Below are 26167 nucleotides of genomic sequence, written 5' to 3'. Positions count from 1 at the left end.
AAAAGGGAAAACGTCTCACTACTCCACTCAAGTTGGAACCTCCTACACAGAAGTTAGTTGTTCTACTTGAGAGTGATAAAAGACACTTGGAATTTAAGAACCTGATGGCCTCAGCACTAATTCTATGTTCTTAGGTCCTAGCACTAAGAACATAGAATTATAGGTAATTTTGGTGGGAATGTAGCTGGCCAGCTAATACCTGTCCTAGGTTGCTAATATAGCTTATATGTTTATACAGCTAAACCTGACAATAACCTTAATACAGTTCCTATGTTTATGTGTTACAAAATCAGATTTATTTACAGTGACTTCATGTTTGAATGTCATATAACTGTTATATATATTGTGTTAACAGAAGCAGAAAAGATAATATGCCTTTAAGATTCATTATATAATGTAAGGTAAGCTCAGTGACACAGCAGAAGCAAAAGAAAGCATAGAGTTAAACTGTTGTTGCTGGGCAAGAGTCTTGACCAATCACAGCCAGCCTCACACACTTCAAGAGTTTTTACCAATCACAGTCAGCCTCACACAGCCTGTGTGGGAAATTCCCCAGAGGAGAGAAGCTCAACAGACATTAACTCCACTAAGAGCTGTGTTTTATGGAAGCAGAGAGGCAAAAATAGGTATTTAAAACAGTTATATAATGTTCCGACTGTTAATAAAGTGATTAGAGCTATATACTGAACTAGTTATATATGCGTTTACTTACAGTTCCACCAATTTCAAACTACAAATTCAATTGCAAACCACAATTGCAAACTACAAAGTTCACAATCCAAATTCAAATTCCATATTGCAATCCAAATTGTATACAACCATACCAGATCATACTCAACCAATCTGCAAATAGTTACTGCTAACTGCATACTGCAAATTGCGATCAAATTCAGCAAGTAGAACTATTAGTTAGACCTCAAATAAACCTCTCAGAGAGATCATAAAGTGCTTAAATAACTTAAAGTGAGAGTACAGATACTGAAGAGAGAAATATATCCACCATTTTATGTTGAAAGACGAGATTGAACACTTGAACCACCATCTTATGCATACTGCCATTTTAAGAATCTTTTTGCAACACAGGTTTTGTACATGGACTATCTGCTACAGAGGCGGCAGTGTTATATAAAGAAAAATTGAATTTAATAAAGAAGTCATTTTAAGCATTTGGTGTGCTCTTTAAACCTACTGTTTCCATAGAATGGCGCTAGAGGAATTACAGAGTAATAGACAGTCTAGTTAGACTAAAAAGCCAGAGATATCAGTATTCTTCTAATACGACAGCGCAAAAGGCACTTCATAGTGCTGCGCCTGCCACACTGCCAGCTACTCAACTGTATCTGCATCCTGGGAACGCAGATAAAAATGTAGTGTAGGGGGGCCCTGAAACAGGATTAATCAAAATAATAAATGGGTACCTGGTATTGGGTGGATTAACATCCAGACGGCTTCTAGGAAACCCAGGACTGCTAGGGAACACAGCATGAAAACAAACTTTTAAAACAACTAAGTTTTTCTAATTCGGGAGAACCCTTTTTAAGTATCATGCTCACATCAGAGCCATATGCAAGTGGTTTTACAATGGTACACTGCAACTTAATACAACTTCGTCACCTTATGATGCTCTGTAATGCACTTTAGTTCCATAAAATGGTATCACAATGCCTAAGACTAATGCAGTGGTCCCTCAAGTTACAATATATATTGATTCCAGGATGACCACTGTAGGCTGAAACCATTTTAACTTGAAAAAAATCGGTTCCAAAGTCCCAAAATGTCATCCAAGATAACAGAAAATTTACATTTACGAAAAATAAGCAGATAACTAAGACAAAACAAGTCCTTACAGTCAGGAATAGCTGCTAACTAATACAGCTATTGTACCAGAGAAGTGGCCTTGATTGGTTCTAAAAATTTACCAGTGTAAATTTGGCCTAAACAGCTTATTTGATGTCTATGCAGAAAGATCAAACATATGATAATATGAGGAATTTCAATGTAGTGTATTTCAAACACTGTAATTAATTTTATTGCTGAAGCAAAATAAAGTTGGTAATAAACGTAAAGAAAAATCTGTTGCAATGTACTGCAACCTTCTGTGCTCACCTTTGAAAACTTGTGCGGCCCATCGACTCTGAAGCTCTGAAATAGGCATTATTGCACCAATAGGTTGAATAAGGCCTATGAAGGCCAAAGTTGACTTTTCCAACAGTGGTGGGAATACAAGTTTGTACAATGATATGTGATTTTGTTCTACTTTCAGGTCAGGATCATCAAAAAATGGAAAGGAAAAACTGTAGCCAGTAGCAAAAAACACAACATCAATATTTTTCTCCACAGTGCCATCTTCAAAAATGACATCTCTCTGTGTGAACGCCTTCACATTGGGTTTCACAATAACCTTTCCTGAGATGATTCGATTTGGAAGATCATCGTTAATAGTTGGGTGCTGACTGAGAATTCTAAATACAAATATATGGATTTAAAATTAAAGAATGATTTCAGATTTATAAAAAAAAATGTAAATAAAAGATTACAGTGAGGTTCACAAATAACATTTGTAGCAGAATATTTTTTTCAGCAGAATTCACATTAAAATATCACCATAGATTTCCATATCTGATTTTTGCTGTAGGTATCACCCATTACAATGAGGATTTTATATCCAGTTCCATAGGGTACAGAGTTTTAAATGCTATGTGTTAACTCAGCCTAAGATAAAGATCAGGATAGTGGAAAGTGGAAACGTACATAGGGTGCTGCTACACTACATTTTGGGGGACATTAATTTAACTTGTAAAAAGTGGCAAGAACATTTTTTTGCAAGCTTTTTTTTGGGTGGGCATGATTTTTAGTCATACAGCATTTTACTTTCATTTTTCAGACATTTATTTCTCTTGTCTATGGGAAAATACCTGAAAAAGTGCACACCCAGAGTATGCTGAAATTTGGAAAAAAAAATCCTCTTTGGTGAACTTGCCAGGTGGTGGCTGTATGTAATCAGACTTAAAGTTAAGTAGATGGTTGGGAGTTAAAGGGTCCAAACTTGTTGGATCATTGGTGTTAGCAACTGTAAGTTGCCGACAACAACAATAGACATTACTTCATAGAAAAATGTCCTAAAACGGCACTACAGAAAAACACAGGGGCAGATATATCAATGACCTGCAACGTATGCCAATCTATGATAACCAGGTGCATTGCCATATGCCTCGTCATAAATGAGGCACTGCATCCAGTAGTCCATACATCTATACTGATAGGGGCTGGTGTAGATTTCAGAATTCTTTTACTCAAGAAAAATGGCATAAAAGATTATAATGTGGTAGGGACACTGGCCAAGTCTTCCCCCTTTTCAGGAAAGTGGCAAGGCCAGCTGAGAAAAGCCATTTATGCAAAAATGTTTGTGTAAGTGGCATTGAAAACATTTTCTAACTTGTCACTGATTTTTTTTTGGTCTCAAAAAAACAACAAGAAAAACTGCAGCATTTAAAAAAAATTACCTAATATCTGCAATTGCAGTTACCTGTGTTTAGGCTTTAGACCAAAATTCTCATGATTAAAACGTCCATTCATTTTCTTTTCTGCCCAGTTATTTAACATTTCTGTGGTCATGAATGTCTTAACAAGCAGTTTAAATCGGCTGTACAAAACGACATCTAGTGGAAACCCTTCATCAGCTACACGGTTAACAACCCATGCACCTCTCCTGGTGCTGAGGAAGACCTGTTGAGAAAATGAATAAACAATTATTTATACAGAAAACTGGATTGACCATTACATGAATATTAACAGAGATTTCTGATACCATAAAGGGGTTGTATCATCTCATTGTCTGATAGGTACAGGTCCCACCTCTGGGACCCACACCTATCTTGTAAAAGGAGCCTTGAAAGTCACAGAGGTCGCACCACGCGTGCGCTGCCACCTCCATTCATTTGTATGGGGCAGCCGAAAATAGCCAGCTCGGCTATTTCTATTGGCCCCATAAAAATGAATGGGATTGGTGGCCATACAAGTGCGGTGCGACTTCCATGACTTTTAAAGCTCTGTTTACAAGATAGGTGCCGATCCCACCATATCCTAGCAATATGCCTCCATTGACTGAGATGATACAACCCCTTTAAAATAATTTTTAAAGGGGGTTCGTTCTACCACAAAAGCTAGTCTACATATTTCAAACCAGAACCTGGATCTGAATACTTTTATAATTGCACGTAATTACAATTTTTGTATAGTCACTGAGTTAGTCAATGAAATGTATTTATATAGTGTCATCTGCTGTTTATTCTTTTCCATATTTCTTGTCCTCCTCAATAAGGTGTACACACATTCTCAGTTAAAGACTAGAGTTGAGCGAACACCTGGATGTTCGGGTTCGAGAAGTTCGGCCGAACTTCCCGGAAATGTTCGGGTTCGGGATCCGAACTCGACCTGAACTTCGCCCCGAACCCCGTTGAAGTCAATGGGGACCCGAACTTTTTGGCACTAAAAAGTCTGTAAAATAGCCCAGGAAAGGGCTAGAGGGCTGCAAAAGGCAGCAGAATGTAGGTAAATCCCCTGCAAACAAATGTGGATAGGGAAATGAATTAAAATAAAAAGAAAATAAATTAAAATTAACCAATATCAATTGGAGAGAGGTCTCATGGCAGAGAATCAGGCTTCACGTCACCCACCAGATATTGTCAGATATTTAGGCCCCGCCACCCAGACAGAGGAGAGAGGTCCCATAGCAGAGATTCAGGCTTTATGACATAGCAGAGAATCAGGCTTCATGTCACCCAACACAGGAACAGGCCACTGTCAGATATTTTTAGGCCCCGGCACCCAGACAGAGGAGAGAGGTCCCATAGCAGAGAATCAGGCGTGGGCGTGGCTGGTTCCTGCAGCCACAGAGTGAGGTTGTGTGTTTGCTGAAGCTCCTGAACTTCCACCTCGTTAAGGCCCCAGGGAGATTTTTCAACACCTTAATCCCCTGGGAGGGACCAGGCTTGTGGGGAGATCTTCCACCTTTCTCCCCAGCCCAGGCCCTGCCTCTCCCTAGGGAGCTGGTAGGGGCCTGGGCTATGCGCTTAGGCAAGGCCCAGGATCCTGCTTCCCGGGGTAGGCCGGCAGGAGGTAGGGGAGGCGAGTTACCGGCCTCTGCTTCATCTTCCGCTCCGGGGGTCAGAAGATCAAGCAGGGGTCATGTGGAAGTGTCCCCTGTGGCCCCCAGGGGCGAAGCTGTGAAGATCGCCGGCAAGTCCAGGAGAATGGAATCTCCAAAAGGTACGCAGGGTGCTCCTGGAGGTGGGTCGGGAACGGTGGAGGCCGACTGGGGCTGCATGAGGCCCAGGGAGCCTGTCGCCATATATAGCTCCCGTATAGCAGCCTATCTCCAGGAGTACGGGGAGGCTGGAAAAGCCTTAAAGAGGCTCAGAGGCGAGCTAAAGTGTAAAAGACGAAAAAGCGGACAAAGCCTCTAAGGTAAAGAGTTCAGAAATATCGGCTAAAATTAGAGTCCTAAAAGACGAAATATGCATATTGGAAGACAGGAGGGCCGCTATCCTCAAGAATAGTGGTCCTTTTGAGGAAAAACTTAAAAATGAGAAAAGGTTTAAAGGAGAACTGGAGGAGGAAAAAGCAATGGACCCCTCAGATGATGAGGAGGAAAGGTCTGTGGTGAGCCTGGGGGGTCAGTCTGCAGGGCCTGCGGACTCAGGGATCTGGCCTGAGCAGGTCTGTCTCCCCCCCACGAGCTCAGGGAGGATAGTGAGAGCAATGGGGTAGGGGGGCAATTAATGGAGCAAATTCATCACCTAGAATCCCCCCGGGCTCACCTTGAAAACTTTGTTTTTGGGAATGAGTTCCTGGAGGACGAGCCTGCAAGAAAAAAGAAAAGGAAAAAGGCAAAGAAACAAGAAAAGAACAAAGAAATGAAATTGGTCTATGTTTCTCACCCACTGCCCTCTGGACTGGCTGCAAAGTCAGTTCAGGGGGCTAACTCCACTACCCCCCTAGCCTGGTTTCTGAAGTGAGATCAGTGACGAGGGGAGGGGGCGTGGCTACATCCGGTGTGGCTCCGCCCACCGTCGCATCAGCTATAGCACTGGAAAGGTGTTCGGTTGAATTGTGGCGGTGTGGTGGGGTTACCTCCTCCTCCCCTGTGTCTGCCCGCAAGTTGGAGGATGGTCCCGCCGGTTCTTTGGCTCCCGCTGTGGCTCCCGTTGCCCCCTCTGCTCCTGAGGTCCCCGGTACCCCTCCCCCTGCTGTGTGTAGGCGGGTGGAGAGGGTTGGGGATGAGGGGGTGGAGCGGGGTGTCGGGGGTGCATCGGGGGAGATCGCTCCACCAGGGGGCGTGGCCAAGTGCGGCAACGTGGCTGGAGCAAGCATGGAGCACTGGCTTATAGGAACTGTTAAGGACGTGATAAAAAGTACTGAAAACACTAAATTAAGTGAAAAAAATCTAGCTAAGCTAGCAATGAAACACCAGAGGTACAAGGTTCTCAGGGCTGTGGACGCCGCTGCATCCTCTCTGTCCTCCTCTGAAGAGGGGGGGAAGGGGGTGATAGTGGCGGAGGCCATGGTCCACCACAATGCAAATAATGCCAATGAAGCCAAGGATGTGGTGACAAGGGCTACTGAGGCTGAGGCAAAAAATTTGAATATTAATAATAATAAGAATGTTATGGTCCCAGCTGGCCCAGCTGAGTGCTTGGGGGTGGGAGAGTAGATGGAGGTGGCTACTGAAAAAGTGGTTACCCAAAAAAATTGTTACAGAGGGAATGTTAGGTCAGGGGTCAGTCCGGATCCTGATGGGGGGATGAATGCGGGGGGTTGTCCTGCTGCTGGAAAATTGCCGGGGTCCCCCCGTGTGGCCTCCTCAGAGGGGTCCGGCGTGACAGTTGTGACAGGTGGGGGGGGGCGGTTCTGCTGCCCCTCCTGCATCTGTGGTGCCTGGCAGAAGTTATGCCACTGTAGCTGCGGTTGTAGGGGGGAGGGGCTGACTTCTTTGGCTTCCTCGCTCTCAGGGTCTGGTAACGGTGACTTGCAGCGGCGACTGCTGGAGGCCCTCAAAAAGGGGGAGAGCTCCTTTTCCGTAGAGGGAGAGAAGGTGGAATGTTCATTCTGGTTCAACAGACATGGCGTTCGGACCTTCCGAGAACAGAACGGTGGCGAGACCGCCTGGTCTTCACCCACAACCGGCCCTGGATCCAGACGGAATGTGGTCTGTCTCAAGTGGAGTAGCGATGAAGCTTGCCCTACTAGAAAGAGGGTAGTGGAGCTCCTGCTTGGGATGGGTTTCAAGGCTACTGACATTTTTGCCTTGATCCATCCTTTTGGCTCCAAGGAGTTTGACATCAGCTTTGTCCGGCCGGAGGGGCTTGAGCTCTTCTGGTCCGGATATGAGCTGGTGAAGAACATGCCGGACTGGTGTGGTTTCGTTGCAAAAGCGATAACCCGCCAGAGTCAGGTCAACCCGCCAGAGTGAGGTCAAGAGAGTGACCGTGCTGACCCGTAACGAGTCGCTCTCTTGTATTGACATCATGACCTGGCTGGGTAGGTACGGAGAGGTCCAGGGAATACCAGCTAAAAACCTGGACGAGTTTGGCATTTGGTCGGGTCCCTGGACGTTTAATATCAAGCTTAGGCGTCTGGGCAGTACAGTTTCCCACATTCCATCATCTGCCTTTATCGGCTGAGACAGGATCTTGGTTTTCTACAGGGGGCAGCCTAAGCTCTGTCACAAGTGCAGCAGCCCCACACACTTCAGCGCCAGCTGCCAAGTGCAGAAGTGCACGTTGTGTGGGGGGACAGGTCATCTTGCTGCATCTTGTGAGGAGATTAGATGCAACGTGTGTGGGGAGCTCAGGCACCCCTTCAGTCGCTGTCCTCTCTCTGAGGCCAATGCGGCCCGAGCTCATGCAGGAGCGGGCCGGGAGGTCCCTTCGGCTGAGGCGGGTACTGGCAAAGGCAGTGGAGTTAAGGGGTCAGTGAGGAACCGGAACAACCCGTCCCGGCAGAGGCGGAGAGAGAGGCGTCAGGCAGAGAGGGAGGGGGAGGAACCCCGTCCTGGGGTGATGCCCGCTCCTTCCCAAACGACTGCCCTTCCTGAATCCGAGACCCTAGGGGGCAGCGAGCTGGAGGAGGAGATTGAGAGACTGGATCGGGCCGAAGAGACTCTGTCCTCGCACTACGAAAGTTCTGCAGAGGGTAGTGGGGCAGAGTCCCAAAGTAGACAGAAACGGCGTACTAAAAAAAGATCTAGCCCGACCAAAGTTGCCAGGGAAGGTGTAACCGGCTCCCCTCTGGAGCTCTCCAACCGGTACCTCATCTTGGATGAGACCTCTGCCTCCTCTGTTGAGGAGGAGGTTGAAGGTGAGGGGCCAGGGGCGAAGGAGGGAGGGCCTTCAGGGGGCCCCGCGCCCCCCTCTGGTGGGGATGCAAGGTCCTCAGGAGGGGTGGCAAAACCGGGCCCTGAGACTGAGAAAGCCAGGAGTAGTGCGCAAAGGGAGGTGGTGATGGCAGAGATGGATACCACTATCTCCCTCAAGAGAGGTTGTGCTGCTCTAGAAGGCAGCCCCGGGAGGGGGGAGAAGGATGGGAAGAAGGCCGTCTAATTTAACTACTCTTTATGGCGGTACCCGCTCTGCTGACTCTGGCGACCATTAATGTCGCCAGCATTAAGTCGGATGCGGCTCGTTTCACAGCCTTCGATTTTCTCAGCCGTGTTGAAGCTGACATTTTGTTTTTGCAAGAGACCAGGCTGCCAGATTTTGCAGCGATTTATAAAGCCAAAAGGGAGTGGAGACCAGGGCCCTCCTACTGGTCTCTTGCGGCTGAGCCGTATAGCGGAGTGGCGGTCCTTTTTACCGCACCGGTAGAATGCCGACGAGTAATTGAATTAGAAATGGGGAGGTGTTTAATCTTGGATGTCCTCATGAAGGGACAGGAACTGCGCCTGATTAATATCTACGGGCCCCAGTCCAGGTGGGACAGGAAATGTCTCTTTATGAGGATTAAGCCTTTCCTTTTTACAAGCAAGGTGGTTTTTGGTGGGGACTTTAATACTGTCACAAGGCCCCAAGACAGGGGAGGCACCAGAAACCGGCTGACTTATGATAGTATTTTTCTGAATAGAGTAGCTAGTGAGGCTCGTCTGGAGGATGTCCACATTAGGCATACCCCAGGCCACGGGGGTTTCACTTTCTATAGAGGTAGTCAGGTCAGGTCTAGAATAGATAGGTTTTATTTGAAGGAGGAGGCTACCTTTTCGCCCTTAAGGGTTGTGGAGGTGGAATTCTCTGATCACTGTTTGATTATGTTTTCTCTGAATATTTCAGAATCCCCCCAAATGGGAAGAGGTTATTGGAAGCTGAATTCGGGTGTATTGGAGGAAGCAGAGGTGAGACAATCCTTTGAGGACTTCCTTCAGAGTCAGGTACCTTTACTGGATCTCTGTGATACTAAGTCAAAGTGGTGGGAGATATTCAAAGATCGGGCTGCAAAGTTCCTCCGCTGGCTCTCGAGCCTCAGGTCCCTGGACAGGTACCGCCTGTATCAGGGTCTAAGGAGGAAACTCGAGCATCTGGTCTCAACTGGTGGTAGCCGCGAGGATATCTCCAGGGTGAAATCTTTGCTCAAGAGGTGCCAGTATGATAGGCACACATCTTTAGTTTTTGAGAGGGACTTCGGGAGGTACCGCTCGCCCGACCCCTACAGAAATTGTAAGATGTCAGTGAAGAGTAAGTTAATAACAGGACTGGTCGATAGTACGGGGTCTCTGAACAGGTCCAGATCAGGGATCCTGGAAGTCGTTAGATCCTTTTACTCGTGCCTCTAGGGGAGGAGGGATCTGGATCGTGACAGGATGTCGGCTTTCCTGGCTGGGGTCACCCCTGAGTCAGGAGCTCACCTCTCTATTGACGGTTTGGTAGAAGAGATCAGGAAGGAGGAAGTTATCCTGGCGGTGGAAGGGTTAGCTCTGAAGAAGTCGTTAGGCCCGGATGGCTTAACATCCGAGTTTTATAAGACCTTTAAGGACTCTTTATGTCCCCTCTTGACTGAGGTATTCAATGAGTGTTTATCCTTGGGCACTCTGCCTCGGTCAATGAGGAGGTCAGCTCTGATCCTTCTATCAAAGGGTAAAGATCCGAGCCGTATTGAGAACTGGCGTCCCATAGCACTTCTTTATACGGACAGAAAGATTCTGGCCAAGATACTTTTTAATAGGCTGGTAAAATTTGCACCCCAACTCCTTTCGGTGGCTCAGCATTGCTCGGTTCCAGGCCGCAGCACTTTTAGTGCTGTACTCGGTGTCCGAGAGGCAGTGGAGCAGAGTAGAGCAGGCTACTGGAGGGGGTACATGCTGTCCTTAGATCAAGCAAAGGCGTTTGATCGGGTGAACCATGAGTACCTCTGGTCGGTCCTTCTGAAGTATGGCCTGCCGGGGGGGTTTGTCGATTGGTTAAAGATCTTGTATGCAGGGGCAGAGAGTTTCCCGCTTGTGAACGGTTGGTCTGGCTGCTCTTTTGAGGTTGGGTCTGGCGTCCGCCAGGGTTGTCCTTTGAGCCCGCTTTTATTCGTGTTCGCGATTGATCCCTTTCTTAGGCGGATCGATCGTGGACCGTTGGCGGGAGTCGGGATGGATTGGGCGCCGCCGGAAGCCACTCTGAGGGTAGTAGTGTACTCTGACGATGTCACCATTTTCGTATCCTCTAGAGGGGAGGCGGAGTACGTGATGTCTGAAGTGGATCGCTAATCGGAGGCATCCGGGTCCATGATCAATCGGGATAAGTGTGAGAGTCTCTGGCTGGGAGGGGGTGATCCAGTTTTTGATCTCCCGGACACCCTTCCCAACTTTGGGGGCCCAAGTCGTCAGCCAAAGTCCTAGGCATCCATGATGGCCATGGGGATTATCCCACTCAAAATTGAGACGACAGGCTTAAGATCGCCGCTCAGAAGGTCGACCAGTGGAAGGGTTGGTCTTTGACTCTCAGGGAAAGGGTAAACATGATCAAGGCCTACTTACTCCCTTTATCTATTTGGGTAGCGTGTGTATCATGCCAGAGCCTCTCTGGACTCGGGTTTATAGTCTGTTCTTCCAGCTCTTATGGGGGAATAGACTGAACCTGATCAAGAGGGAGGTGACTTATCGCACGAGGAGACTAGGGGGGTTATCTATGGTCAACCCTGTGGTGTTTCTTGTAAACACCTTTGTTAAAGCGAATCTGGCAAACCTCTGGATGGAGAGGGCTTCTCCGTGGGTAGTCTCCTGCCGGGGGTGGTTTCGGCCTTTCTTCCAGGAATGGGAGATAGGAGGGCAAGTGAAGGACTTACGTACGCCTCACGGATATCTTCCGACTTACGTCACCCCGATTCTGAAGGTGATCCGCCGGTGGGGTTTGGGGGTGAGGGAGATCAGGACTCTGTCAAGGAGGTCCCTTGACGAGAGGTTCTTGTTGTCCCACTTCCAGAAGCCCCTGGCCCTCGGGGATTGCCCAAGCCGGGATCTAGACAAGGGGTTACAGTTGCTAAATTCTGCAAGGATCCCCTTGAAGTTTTGGGACTTGGCTTGGCGCTGCTTTCATGGGAGGCTGTATGCGAGGGACAACTTGAAGTACAGGAACTCCAATGAAAGGGGTTGTCCCCGGGAGGAGTGTAGCTAGATACTGGAAAGTATGGATCACTTCTTGCTTCAGTGTCCCTTTAATACAGAGGTATACCAACGGGTGGGAGCTTCCATTGGCTGGCCTAGGCTAGCCAGCCTCTCCTACGCGGAGTGGGCTTATGGAGTGCTCAGAGACATTGGTAGAAGGGACCTGTGCACATGTTTTTTAGTCAGTATAGTGGTTAGGTTCTACACGTGGAATGCACAGTGCTTAGTTTAAACGCAGCAGAAAGTCCTTCAAGTGGACGAGGTATGTAGGAACATTCTGGGTGACCTGGCGAAGGTGCGTTCTTTGAAGTATGAGAGACTGGGTACCAGTAGGGCCTCTCTCCTCTGGAGAGGCTTTGCTTTTAGCGTAGCCTAGCCTAGTCATACGTTTCCTGGTGGTGGGCTGTGCTTTCACCGTAGATTTTTGTTTTGTGAAATGTTGAGCTTTGAAGAAAGGCTTAAAGAGACCGAGCTTGGGCCTTCGGGTAGTTCTGTATATTAGAATATTTTGCAGTGTGTGTTAAATAGTTAAGTTGTTTATGTTGTTTATTAGGATAGAATGAGTTGGGTCTAGCTAGGTTGGGTGGGTAAGGGAAGTTTTTTTTTTATTTGTGTTTTTATGTGTTTTATGTGTGTTTTGAAGTGGGAGGCCTGCATCTAGCCCTGAACTATGCGGACATGGGAGGACATGGGGCGAGGGGCTAGATGTGGGTGGTGGAGGTCGGGCTGGCCTTGGACTATGCGGACACGAGAGACGTGAGGCGGAGGTCAGCCTTGGGTGATGGGTGAAGGGTGATGGAATAGGTAGTGGGGGTTAGGGCTAGATTAGGGAGGTGAGGTTTGCTTTGCTTTAGGTGTTATATTAATAAAAAGGTAATATAAATAAAAATAAATTAAAAAAATGGGTTTGTTTTGTACTATTATTATTATTGTTATTGTTTTATTAGTCTTATTTGCGTTTTTGTTTTATTGACGAGTAGTCAAGTTTTTCTTTTTGGGTTTTACAGCTGTACCGGCTAAGTAAGTTTCATTTCTTTTTTAGCATTTGTATATAGTTTGTATATAGTTTTTATAGGGTATTGGTATGAATGTGAGTATGAGTGAGGCTGGGCCAGCTGAGAAGCTGTTCTGTTTTGTTTTTCTTGTCTGTTAAGTTTTGTATTTTTCTAATAAAAAAGAGTTCCCATAGCAGAGATTCAGGCTTCATGTCATAGCAGAGAATCAGGCTTCACGTCACCCACCACTGGAACAGGCCACTGTCAGATATTTTTAGGCCCCGCCACCCAGACAGAGGAGAGAGGTCCCATAGCAGAGATTCAGGCTTCATGTCATAGCAGAGAATCATGCTACATGTCACTGTCAGATATTTTTAGGCCCCGGGACCCAGACAGAGGCAGTGGCGTACACACAATCCATGGGGCCCCTCTATCGGCCGGCCGCCCGCCCTGCTCTGCCTGCTACAGGACATTTAGTAAGTACGGTAGTACAGATGGGGCTAGGAATAGGAACGTTAATTAAAGTTATTATAAAAGGTTTAAGCAATAAAGCAGTGAGTGAGCGGCGGGGCCGGAGTACAGTGACCGCACTGGCCCTGCTGCATTTGCATGACACCGGCCCCTCCACCCTCCCCCTCCCACAGGTTTAGCTATGGTATATTAGGGCATCTGTGGATGACTTACATTGAAAGTAACGGCTGAGCCAAACTGATGCATTCTGAACGGATCCTTATCTGATGCCCTGAACGGATCTCACAAACGGAATTCAAAACGCCAGTGTGAAAGTAGCCTTAGGCTACATTCACACTGGCGTTTCTGGGTCCGCTTGTGAGATCCGTTTCAGGGCTCTCACAAACGGTTCAAAATGATTCAGTTCAGCCCCAATGCATTCTGAATGGATAAGGATCCATTCAGAATGCATAAGTTTGGCTCCGTTCCGCCTCCATTCCGCTCTGGAGGCGGATACCAAAACGGATCCGTCCTGACACACAATTTAAGTCAATGGGGACGGATCCGTTTTCACTGACACAATATGGTGCAATTGAAAACAGATCCGTCCCCCATTGACTTTCAATGTAAGTCAGGACGGATCCGTTTTGACTTAGACTTATTTTTTAAAGAATAATGCAAACGGATCCGTTCTGAACGGATACAAGCGTTTGCATTATAGGTGTGGATCCATCTGTGCAGATACGGATCCGCACCGAACGCAGGTGTGAAAGTAGCCTGACTCTGCTATATTTCTGTAGCCTGCAACCTCTGACTGCCCAGTTGGACTGAAACTACTAGACCCAACATGTTCTGGCAGTAATAGTAAATGGATATTGGTGCAATTCTGAGCTACTAGTCTATATAGTACATAATGTAGGCAGCCTACATTATGTACTATATAGACTCGTAGCTCAGAATTGCACCAATATCCATTTACTATTACTGCCAGAACATGTTGGGTGTAGTAGTTTCAGTCCAACTGGGCAGTCAGAGGTTGCAGGCTACAGAAATATAGCAGTGTTAAAAGCCATTGATAGGCCAATGAAGTATTTACTATACCATATTATGAAGGCAATACATACAGACACAGTAACATTGCCCAACTCTCAGCCCCCATCAGACCCCACTCTATTATGAAGACCTTTTTATTTTTTTTTATTTTTTTTACAAATCTTATCTTCAGTCAATCCGGACGGTCGGAGGTCGGCACTCGGCACCCCGGCTTCTTCGCACGCTCCCTTCTTTCTGCTGCATCTCAGCGTCAGTGTTGTGCGCAGCCTAGGGGAACGTGCGTCATGTCCGGTGCGGCCGCCCAACAGGAAATGAGGAGGCACGCCGCACCGAGAGGAGAGTCAGGGGGAGGAGGAGACTCAAGGGAGGGTAAGCCTGGCCTAGCAGGCACTGCTGCACAGAAGCACAACACTGGGCGGCGGGCCCGCCCACCCGGGTTATTATACAGGCAAGACAGGCGCAGCAGTGCAGCAAACACAGTATTATTGCAGGGCGGGGCCAGGGGTCCACAGGCGGCCGGGCCCCCGGGAGTGCCGGGCCCAGTCGCAACTGCGACCCCTGCGACCCCTGTATGTACGCCCCTGGACAGAGGAGAGAGGTCCCATAGCAGAGATTCAGGCTTCATGTCATAGCAGAGAATCATGCTTCATGTCACCCAACACTGGAACAGGCCACTGTCAGATATTTTTAAGCCCCGGAACCCAGACAGAGGAGAGAGGTCCCATTCAACTTTGGGTTGCCCCGCAATAATGGCAAAATGAAAATAAAAAGAGGATTGAATGAGGAAGTGCCCTGGAGTACAATAATATATGGTTAAGGGGAGGTAGTTATAAATGTCTAATCTGCACAAGGGATGGACAGGTCCTGTGGGATCCGTGCCTGGTTCATTTTTATGAACGTCAGCTTGTCCACATTGGCTGTAGACAGGCGGCTGCGTTTGTCTGTAATGACACCCCCTGCCGTGCTGAATACACGTTCAGACAAAACGCTGGCCGCCAGGCAGGCCAGCACCTCCAAGGCATAAAAGGCTAGCTCTGGCCACGTGGACAATTTGGAGACCCAGAAGTTGAATGGGGCCGAACCATCAGTCAGTACGTGGAGGGGTGTGCACACGTACTGTTCCACCATGTTAGTGAAATGTTGCCTCCTGCTAACACGTTCCGTGGTGGTGCAGTTAGCTGTGGCGTGTTGACAAAACTTTTCCACATCTCTGCCATGCTAACCGTGCCCTCAGAGGAGCTGGACGTGACACAGCTGCCTTGGCGACCTCTTGCTCCTCCTCTGCCTTGGCCTTGGGCTTCCACTTGTTCCCCTGTGACATTTGGGAATGCTCTCAGTAGCGCGTCTACCAACATGCGCTTGTACTCGCGCATCTTCCTATCACGCTCCAGTGCAGGAAGTAAGGTGGGCACATTGTCTTTGTACCATGGATCCAGCAGGGTGGCAACCCAGTAGTCCGCACACGTTAAAATGTGGGCAACTCTGCTGTCGTTGCGCAAGCTCTGCAGCATGTAGTCGCTCATGTGTGCCAGGCTGCCCAGAGGTAAGGACAAGCTGTCCTCTGTGGGAGGCGTATCGTCATCGTCCTGCGTTTCCCCACAGCCACGCACCAGTGATGGGCCTGAGCTGCGTTGGGTGCCACCCCGCTGTGAACATGCTTCATCCTCATCCTCATCCTCCACCTCCTCCTCCTCCTCGTCCTCCTCGTCCTCCAGTAGTGGGCCCTGGCTGGCCATTTGTACCTGGCCTCTGCTGTTGCAAAAAACCTCCCTCTGAGTCACTTCTAAGAGACTGGCCTGAAAGTGCTAAAAATGACCCGTCTTCCTCCTCCTCCTCCTCCTCTTCCATCATCGCCCTAAGTGTTTTCTCAAGGAGACATAGAAGTGGTATTGTAACGCTGATAACGGCGTCATCACCACTGGCCACGTTGGTGGAGTACTCGAAACCGCGCAACAGGGCACACAGGTCTCGCATGGAGGCCCAGTCATTGGTGGTGAAGTGGTGCTGTTCCGCAGTGCAACTGACCCGTGCGTGCTGCAGCTGAAACTCCACTATGGCCTGCTGCTGCTCGCACAGTCTGTCCAGCATGTGCAAGGTGAAGTTCCACCTGGTGGGCACATTGCATATGAGGCGGTGAGCGGGAAGGCCGAAGTTACGTTGTAGCGCAGACAGGCGAGCAGCGGCAGGATGTGAACGCCGGAAGCGCGAACAGATGGCCCGCACTTTATGCAGAAGCTCTGACATGTCGGGGTAGTTGTGAATGATCTTCTGCACCACCAAATTCAGCACATGCGCCAGGCAAGGGATGTGCGTCAAGCCGGCTAGTCCCAGAGCTGCAACGAGATTTCGACCATTATCGCACACCACCAGGCTGGGCTTGAGGCTCACCGGCAGCAACCACTCGTCGGTCTGTTGTTCTATACCCCGCCACAACTCCTGTGCGGTGTGGGGCCTGTCCCCCAAACATATGAGTTTCAGAATGGCCTGCTGACGTTTACCCCGGGCTGTGCTGAAGTTAGTGGTAAAGGTGTGTGGCTGACTGGATGAGCAGGTGGAAGAAGAGGAGGAGGAAGCCAAGTAGGAGGAGGAGGCTACAGGAGGCAAAGAATGTTGCCCTGCGATCCTTGGCGGCGGAAGGACGTGCACCAAACAGCTCTCCGCCTGGGGCCCAGCCGCCACTACATTTACCCAGTGTGCAGTTAGGGAGATATATCGTCCCTGGCTGTGCTTACTGCTCCACGTATCTGTGGTTAGGTGAACCTTGCCACAGATGGCGTTGCGCAGTGAACACTTGATTTTATCGGATACTTGGTTGTGCAGGGCTCTCTTGGAGGAGTAGTGGCGGCTGGTAACAACATACTGTGGGACAACAAGCGATATGAGCTGTTTGAAGCTGTCTGTGTCCACCAGCCTGAATTACAGCATTTCATAAGCCAGTAGTTTAGAAATGCTGGCATTCAGGGCCAGGGATCGAGGGTGGCTAGGTGGGAATTTATGCTTTCTCTCAAATGTTTGTGAGATGGAGAGCTGAACGGTGCCGTGTGACATGGTTGAGATGCTTGGTGAAAGAGGTGGTGGTGTTGGTGGTACATCCTCTGTTTGCTGGGCGGCAGGTGCCAACGTTCCTCCAGAGGCAGAGGAAGAGGCCGAGGCGGCAGCAGCAGAAGAGGCCGAGGCGGCAGCAGCAGAAGAGGTAGCAGGGGGAGCCTGAGCGACTTCCTTGTTTTTAAGGTGTTTACTCCACTGCAGTTCATGCTTTGCATGCAGGTGCCTGGTCATGCAGGTTGTGCTAAGGTTCAGAACGTTAATGCCTCGCTTCAGGCTCTGATGGCACAGCGTGCAAACCACTCGGGTCTTGTCGTCAGCTCATTGTTTGAAGAAGTGCCATGCCAGGGAACTCCTTGAAGCTGCCTTTGGGGTGCTCGGTCCCAGATGGCGGCGGTCAGTAGCAGGCGGAGTCTCTTGGCGGCGGGTGTTCTGCTTTTGCCCACTGCTCCCTCTTTTGCTACGCTGTTGGCTCAGTCTCACCACTGCCTCTTCCTCCGAACTGTGAAAGTCAGTGGCACGACCTTCATTCCATGTGGGGTCTAGGACCTCATCGTCCCCTGCATCGTCTTCCACCCAGTCTTCCTCCCTGACCTCCTGTTCAGTCTGCACACTGCAGAAAGACACAGCAGTTGGCACCTGTGCTTCATCATCATCAGAGACGTGCTGAGGTGGCATTCCCATGTTCTCATCATCAGGAAACATAAGTGGTTGTGCGTCAGTGCATTCTATGTCTTCCACCGCTGGGGAAGGGCTAGGTGGATGCCCTTGGGAAACCCTGCCAGCAGAGTCTTCAAACAGCATAAGATACTGCTGCATAACTTGAGGCTCAGACAGTTTCCCTGATATGCATGGGGGTGATGTGACAGACTGATGGGCTTGGTTTTCAGGCGCCATCTGTGCGCTTTCTGCAGAAGACTGGGTGGGAGATAATGTGAACGTGCTGGATCCACTGTCGGCCACCCAATTGACTAATGCCTGTACCTGCTCAGGCCTTACCATCCTTAGAACGGCATTGGGCCCCACCAAATATCGCTGTAAATTCTGGCGGCTACTGGGACCTGAGGTAGTTGGTTCACTAGGACGTGTGGCTGTGGCAGAACGGCCACGTCGTCTCCCAGCACCAGAGGGTCCACTAACACCACCACGACCATGTCCGCGTCCCTTACTAGATGTTTTCCTCATTGTTACCGGTCACCACAATAAGAAAAAAATTATTTGGCCCAATGTATTGAATTCAAATTGAGGCCTTTTTTTACAGACACCTAACATTATCTGGCTATCTATTTAGGTACCGTATTACACTAATACAGGCACAGCAGTAACGACAGATTTAGCTGATTATAAATTGTAGGCCTATTATTTAGGCCCTGGATGACAGGTATCCCTTTTACGGACAGAATTAGACTTGGAAATGCACGGCGTCATGTGAAGTTATTGAGGATGACCCTATCCGCACCTTCAATCTAATATACTTTTTTATGGATAGAATTAAAGTTGGCCTGATACAGCAGAAACCACTGATTTAGGGAATTGCTAAGTTGGGAATTGTATTTCAACCCAGAACAAAAACTGTGCTTTGAGGGACAATAAATAACTTGACCAGCCACAGCAATAACCACAGATTTAGCTGACTATAAATTGTAGGCCTATTATTTAGGCGCTGGATGACAGGTATACGTTTACGGATAGAATTAGACTTGGAAATGCACGGTAGCGTGTGAAGTTATTGAGGATGACCCTATCCGCACCTTCAATCTAATATACCCTTTTATGGATAGATTTAAAGTTGGCCTGATACAGCAGAAACCAATGATTTAGGCAATTGCTAAGTTGGGAATTGTATTTCAACCCAGAACAAAAATATATCCTTTGCCAGACAGCAGACAGTATTACAATTGGCTAGCCACAGCTGAAACACCAGATTTAGGGTACTGCTATTTTGGCAATTGCATTTCACCCCTCAATAAAATAGCAAGCACAGCCAAGCCCCTGATGTAGGATATAGCAAAAAACAAAACAAAACAAAAAACACTATTGATGGTTAAATGGACCACAAGACACAATATGGCCGCCGATCACCCCAGAAAAAAGTGACTGAAAAACGCTCTGGGCAGCCTAAAAACAGTGAGCAATTGAATAGCAGAAGTTGAATGATTCACAGCTGTAGATCGATCACTTCATTAAGTGTTTTTGCTGAGTAAATCCCTGTCTAGTGCCTAATCTCGCCCTAACAGCAGCAGCTGCATCCTCTCCCTACACTGATCAGAGCAGAGTGATGTGCGGCGCTACGTGACTCCAGCTTAAATAGAGGCTGATTCACATGCTGCACTGGCCAATCACAGCCATGCCAATAGTAGGCATGGCTGTGATGGCCTCTTGGGGCAATTAGTATGACGCTTGTTGATTGGCTGCTTTGCAGCCTTTCAAAAAGCGCCAAGAAAGCAACGAACACCGAACTCGGACTTTTACGAAAATGTACTATACAGTTTGGGTTCGCTCATCCCTATTAAAGACTTATGCACACAACCATATTTTTCTTCAGTGTGCTATGTGTATTTTTTGCAGCTGTCGCACTGACATATTCTTGGCTATGAGGCCATGCATATATCCACATTTTTGCAGATCCGTGTATCCATTGCACAAATTATAGAACATGTCCTATTCTGATCCATTTTGCAGAAAATAATAGGTATTTCTTTTGATGGGGGGGGGAGAAAAATCTGGAATGCACATAGAAGGTAACCGTATTTAGCAATTCTGTGGACTTCAGACCAAAATATGGATATGGTCATGTGCAAGAGGCTTAAATATTCAACTGTCACCAGCCATATCTTTTGTTAGAAGCTGTGGCAGTTACAGGGGGGAGAGTTGAAGCAGCAAGGACATGTCTCATGAGCTGTGGCAGAAAGGACATACCCCCTGAATCACCAATCATTTGCATCTTGGTCTGTTATTCAAAGTTACTGTATTAAATATTTATGTAGCAATACTATTACTGAGCCCTAGGTGAATCACATTGTATTTTATCTGCCAAGTTCTTGCCTAAGCTGGCAGTTTATTAAGGTCTTCTTATCAACAATTGCCTGTCGATGGCCAGTAGTAGGACCATCACAATATTCCCTACCAATGAAATATAAAAAACGAAGGGAATACGGGAATGCAGCAGAGAGAAGATTGACGTAAAATTGACGTAATGTACTAAGATGGAATTAATTAGTAAAACACTACTGCTGCCTTCATTCTGTATACAGTATTCACTGGCAAGGGTGAACACAGAACTACTAGAGTCCCATAGAAAAACTGAGTATGGTCCAACCCCCTCCCTCACCCACCCAGCTTTCAAGTTCATTTGTGTCAAACACTCCCAGACAATGTGGAACACAATACACAACTAGATTTCCAGATTTCGGACAAAACTGGCTGATTGCAGCCATCACTAGGGGAGCTTGGTGCACAGAAATTTATATAGCTTTTGTTGAACCATATGGGAACCTGTGAAAATCTATGTGCGCTAAGTACCACCTAGAAGTGGCTCCTAGAAACTTCAGTAAATCTATGTCGGGAACAACAGAATCAGTTTTGCACCAGACCCCTTTCCTCAAGGGCCCCATAGCATTCACATGACTGTCCTCCATTTATAGGTAAGCCACTGCTCATTGAGCACTGTGTATCTGTGAGCAGAGAAGACAAGCAGTGAAAACCACTTTTCTTATCTTTGTTTCGGAGTCTTACAGGTGCCCAACATTCAGCTGCCAAATCGCCAACTTAAACATGAGCCATATATACAGCAATTGACACTGAAACCTGACAAGTAGCTACTCCTCTGAGTTGTGCCCAGACTACAGGTAGGCCTCAAGAGAGGAACAACAGAAACCTAGAATGTTGAGGAGTATAAGGGGAGACTAGTGGAGAGCAGAGCGATACCTCAGCCTAGCACCCAATGTGAGACAAAAGTTAGTTTATGGTGCCTGTTCAGTCTACAGTGAAGTACAAGCTGTACTTGCAGATGCATTGCTCTATTGACAATGTGGACATAGTACTGAAAATTGTAAATCAGGTAGGCAAGACATATGCAGCACGCCAGACCTGCAGGGTATAGCGAGAGTGAGGTCACGGTTATGGGCAATCAAGGGTTACTCACTTTTCTGAGGAGAACCCTGGGCAGGCATGCAACAGTGAAGGAGAGGTAGACACTAGTTCCACTGGGGCACACTTGGTAAATAGGGACCAGGCCTGATGGTATGTGAGGTGCCCTGGATGTTGCAGGTATTTTGAGTGCCTTAGGTAAGGTCCCTTTAAGAATAGTGACGCCAGTGCCTGTAACGGTGGCACACCGGTTTGCAGGAGGATTAATGGAGTACACAGTTGGTAAAACCAAACGTTGCTTTACTTTAGGAAACAGTCCAACTTTATACAAGCAATTGCAGCAGTTGATAATGCAGTCCTTTACAGTACAAATGCACAGCAGGTTTACTTCACAGCACAGCAGGTTTCAATCTTGCAAGATACTTGGAGGGTATACAGTTAATGCTTTGCAGTACAATGCTGCTCTATCCCCACAGCTATTCTAGCTGGCTGGATCCCAAGGCCCGGATGCCTAATTGCTGGCTTAAATCCTTGGTATAAATTCCTTCCTCCAGTATTGGCACTTGCTTTAGGTTACAGTACCTTTGTTTCCTAGCTGGCTTCACTGCTGGATTGGAAAGGTGGCTGCAGGTTTCTCCCAGGAGGTGCTGTCCTACTACTGGGGTATCTCAACTGAGCTATCCTTAGCCTCAGGAGCTTCAGGCTGACTAGGTTGCACTTCTAGTCCCCTGGAATACACTAACTCTCCCCTGTCTTCCTATATATATCTAGGGCTCTCTAGCTCCCTCTAACGCCTGGGAGGCTAAACTGCACCCTGACAGGCCTGACACCCAGTTAACACAGGGAAATGCATACACATGACAGTAAATGCAACAAACACATTAACCCTTGTGTAGTGCCCACCTTTACCTAGTGGGACACTACACATATGTACCGACCATTTGAAACATGAAATTTTTTGATTTTGTAGAGCATCTCTACACCTGGAAGATAGACAGTCAGCCAGAAGTTACAATAGCCTGAGTGTAACCAGAGTCAATATTTCACCAAGAGCCTGTTATTAGGATTACCTGGGTTTTCTGTACTAAGAGGGCTTGTGAATAAGTGGAGTTTAAAGAACTGGAGTTTAAGACAAGGAGGAGGAAACTAAGGTTTGATAGATTTTCCTTGTGTGTTGTTGGCTTGATTCTAGCTAGACTTCCAACTACAGCAGACAAGGTCTAATTCTAACTCATATTTACCGTGTTCCTTCTTTACTGTTCATACCCATTTAAACATGTGCTCCATGGAAAATGCTACTAAGGGCTCTTTCACACTTGCGTTCTTTTCTTCCGGCATAGAGCTCCATCGTCGGGGCTCTATGCCGGAAGAATCCTGATCAGTTTTATCCTAATGCATTCTGAATGGAGAGAAATCCGTTCAGGATGCATCAGGATGTCTTCAGTTCAGGACCGGAACGTTTTTTGGCTGGAGAAAATACCGCAGCATGCTGCGCTTTTTGCTCCGGCCAAAAATCCTGAACACTTTAATAGCGTCCTGGCTGCCATAGTAACACTGAACGCATTTTGAAGACGGATCAGTCTTCAAATGCTTTCAGTTCACTTGCGTTTTTCCGTATCCGGCGTGTAATTCCGGCAAATGGAGTACACGCCGGATCCGGACAACGCAAGTGTGAAAGAGCCCTTAGACCTCACTGTGCAGGCACTGACTGGGGTCAGTGAAATAGAGGTGGGAGGAGGAGGGCTAGATCAGGACTATCAGGTCAGCAGTTGGATTCATGTAGGAAGAAGGGGAAGAGAGAAAAGTGCCAGGGAGGCTAGTCCCGAGTGGAACGCTCTAGTAAACATGCCTGTTTGGCTGATATTAGGGATGAAAGCCCAGGGCCAGCAATACTGCAGTACGGCGTTTCTCCTAGCAACCAGGAGGATGACTGATGCAGGAAGGATGGGAATAGGAGTGCAGCAAAGGTCAGACAGATGCTGGTGGTAGGGGACTCTATTATTAGGAGGACAGACAGGGTCATCTGTCGCCGAGATCGTGAATGCCACACAGTGTGTTGTCTTCTGAGTGCTTGGGGATATTGCGGATCGGATTGACAGATTGCTGGGTGGGGCTGGGGAAGACCCGGCAGTCATGGTACACATTGGCACCAATGACAAAGTCATGGGGAGATGGAAAGTCCTTAAAAATGATTTAAGGGAACTAAGTGAGAAGCTCAAGTCCAGGACCTCCAAGGTAGTGTTTTCAGAAATGCTACCAAGGACACAAGTGTCAAGCAGACAAGGTCTAATTCTAACTCATATTTACCGTGTTACTGTTCATACCCATTTAAACATGTGCTCCATGGACAATGCTACTAAGTCAACGTACCTGCCCACCGGATCCGGAAAAATGTGTGAAAACTGATTACATTTGAATCCTGATCAGGATTTTGATCACAATGAAAAAATGCATTGGAAAACCTCAACCAAGGTAAATTCACTTTACACTTTACAGGTAAGGGTACTTTCACACTTGCGGCAGGACGGATCCGACAGGCTGTTCACCATGTCGGATCCGTCCTGCCGCTATTTCGCCGTGCTGCCGGACCGCCACTCCATCCCCATTGACTATAATGGGGGTGGGGGCGGAGCTCCGGCGCAGCACGGCGGTGCACGGCGAAAGCCGTCTGACTAAAAAGTCGGACATGCAGGACTTTAGTCTGGCGGCTTTCGTCGTGCACCGCCGTGCTGCGCCGGAGCTCCGCCCGCCCCGCCCATATTATAGTCAATGGGGACGGAGCGGCGGTCCGGCGGCACTACAAAATAGCGGCAGGACGGATCCGACATAGTGAACAGCCTGTCTGATCCATCCTGCCACAAGTGTGAAAGCAGCCTAATAGTAATTTGAAATGTATTTTCACAAATGATAGAAATCTAGCTAGCAAAATGGGGGAGCTGGAGACTATGGTACAAGAAGAACACATACATTAGATGTAGTTGGTGAGGCTGAGACATGGTTGGATTCTTTGCATGACTGGGCTGTAAATATTGAGCATTTTACACTATTTAGGAAAGGCAGGGTCAATAGAAAAGGAGTTGGTGTGTGCCTGTATGTAAGAAGTGATCTGAAGACAAGTGTGAAAGAGGCAATTGTGAGTGAGGATGATGAAGATGTGGAAGAAATAAAGGAATATTCTCCAGCATCCATCAGTGTTGGTCATCTTTATTGTAGATCGGTCTAAAAGTACATACTTCTTCAATCTTCACCACCCTCCACCACAGGTTTACATGTTTCAAACTCGAAAGTCCTTAGTGATAACCTAGCGAGGTGTACCATGACCAACACTGATGGATGCTGGAGAATATTCCTTTATTTCTTTGACTATACAAGGGACGAGTCTGGTCCTCTCCATGCATCGAACGCTTACGGTGAGCTGAATAAACTTTTTTCTTTGGATTACTGAAGCTGTGGAAACCTTATGGGTGGAAGTTCAAAGGGATATAAACACTGAAAAAGTAATACTTGGTGTAATCTATAGACCCACTAACATCACAGAGGAGATAGAAACACAACTGTATGACCAAATAGAGCGGGCTGTACAGGCTGGTACAGTGATCATAATGGGAGACTTTAACTTCCCAGACATTGACTGGGGTCATGATTCTGCCTCAACCACAAAGGGGAAAAAAAATTCCTCTCTATGTGCCAATTTGTAGAAGCTCCCACTAGGGGCAATGCTCTGCTGGATCTGGTAATTTCTAATGATGCAGAGCTTGTTGGAAATGTTACTGTTCGAGAAACACAAGGTAATAGGGACGACAATATAATTATATTCCTCCTAAACTATAAAAAGCAAACTCTGTCAGTCAGAGAAAAGACATAGAATTTTAAAATAGCTAATTTCCCTGATTTGGGGGCAGCATTTCAGGGCATAGACTGGGAGCATATCTACTGTCACATAACAATACTGAAGATAAAAGGGAGAGCTTTAAATCCACATTGAGTAAAAATTTGTGTTGAGCGAACCCGAACTGTAAAGTTCGGGTTCATACCGAACTTTAGGATTTTTGGACCCCAGACCCGAACATTTTCTTAAAAGTTTGGGTTCGGCTTCAGTGTTCGCCGCTTTCTTGGCGCTTTTTGAAAGGCTGCATAGCAGCCAATCAACAAGCGTCATACTACTTGCCCCAAGAGGCCATCACAGCCATGCCTACTAATGGCATGGCTGTGATTAGCCAGAGCAGCATGTGACCCAGGCTCTATATAAGCTGGAGTCACGTAGCGCTGCACGTCACTATGCTGTTCCAAGTGTAGGGAGAGCATGCTGCTGGACTGGTGATTTCAGGGAGAGAATAGGAGAGAATCTAACTCAGCGATCTACAGACAAATAGTTGTGTGGCTGCAGGGCACTATCGTTTTACCCTGAGCTCAATGGCGGCGGCGGCGGCCATTTTATGCATGCTCAGTGCACCAGCACTGCATCTGAGCTTTTGGGACATTGCAAATCACCATTTGGATTAGTCAGTGTGCAATTTAAGCTAGAAATACACCCATCATTTTCTGGGTTTTGAAAAACACACTTTTTTTTCCAATAACAACATTTTCCACATCTGCAAGTGTTAAATTCAAGTTTAATATATACAGCTTTCATATTCTGTTAGAAAAAAAAAGACTTTTTGGGCAATCTACAACATCTGGATTAGTCAGTGTGCAATCTAAGGTAGAAATAAACCCATCATTTTCTGGGTTTTGAAAAACACACTTTTTTTCCAATAACAACATTTTCCACATCTGCAAGTGTTAAATTCAAGTTTAATATATACAGCTTTCATATTCTGTTAGAAAAAAAGACTTTTTGGGCAATCTACAACATCTGGATTAGTCAGTGTGCAATCTAAGGTAGAAATAAACCCAT

The 26167-nt window shown here is 47.3% G+C and overlaps 1 protein-coding gene across 1 annotated transcript in view; it reads right to left on the bottom strand.

Moving 5' to 3' along the window:
* Window positions 1–26167, bottom strand: part of LOC122943181 (flavin-containing monooxygenase 5-like) — a 340975-nt gene that overhangs the window by 62004 nt on the left and 252804 nt on the right. The window contains exons 5-6 of the mRNA XM_044300713.1: window positions 3527–3726; window positions 2107–2462 (exon numbers count right to left, since the gene is read on the bottom strand). Coding sequence (XP_044156648.1) covers window positions 2107–2462; window positions 3527–3726 — 556 coding nt within the window. The remainder of the gene's footprint in view (window positions 1–2106; window positions 2463–3526; window positions 3727–26167) is intronic.

The sequence above is a fragment of the Bufo gargarizans genome, chromosome 7 (genome assembly GCF_014858855.1).
Source record: "Bufo gargarizans isolate SCDJY-AF-19 chromosome 7, ASM1485885v1, whole genome shotgun sequence".
NCBI lineage: Eukaryota > Metazoa > Chordata > Amphibia > Anura > Bufonidae > Bufo > Bufo gargarizans.
Note: the sequence above shows the minus strand (reverse complement) of the source record. Positions and strands in the feature narration are given on the sequence as shown.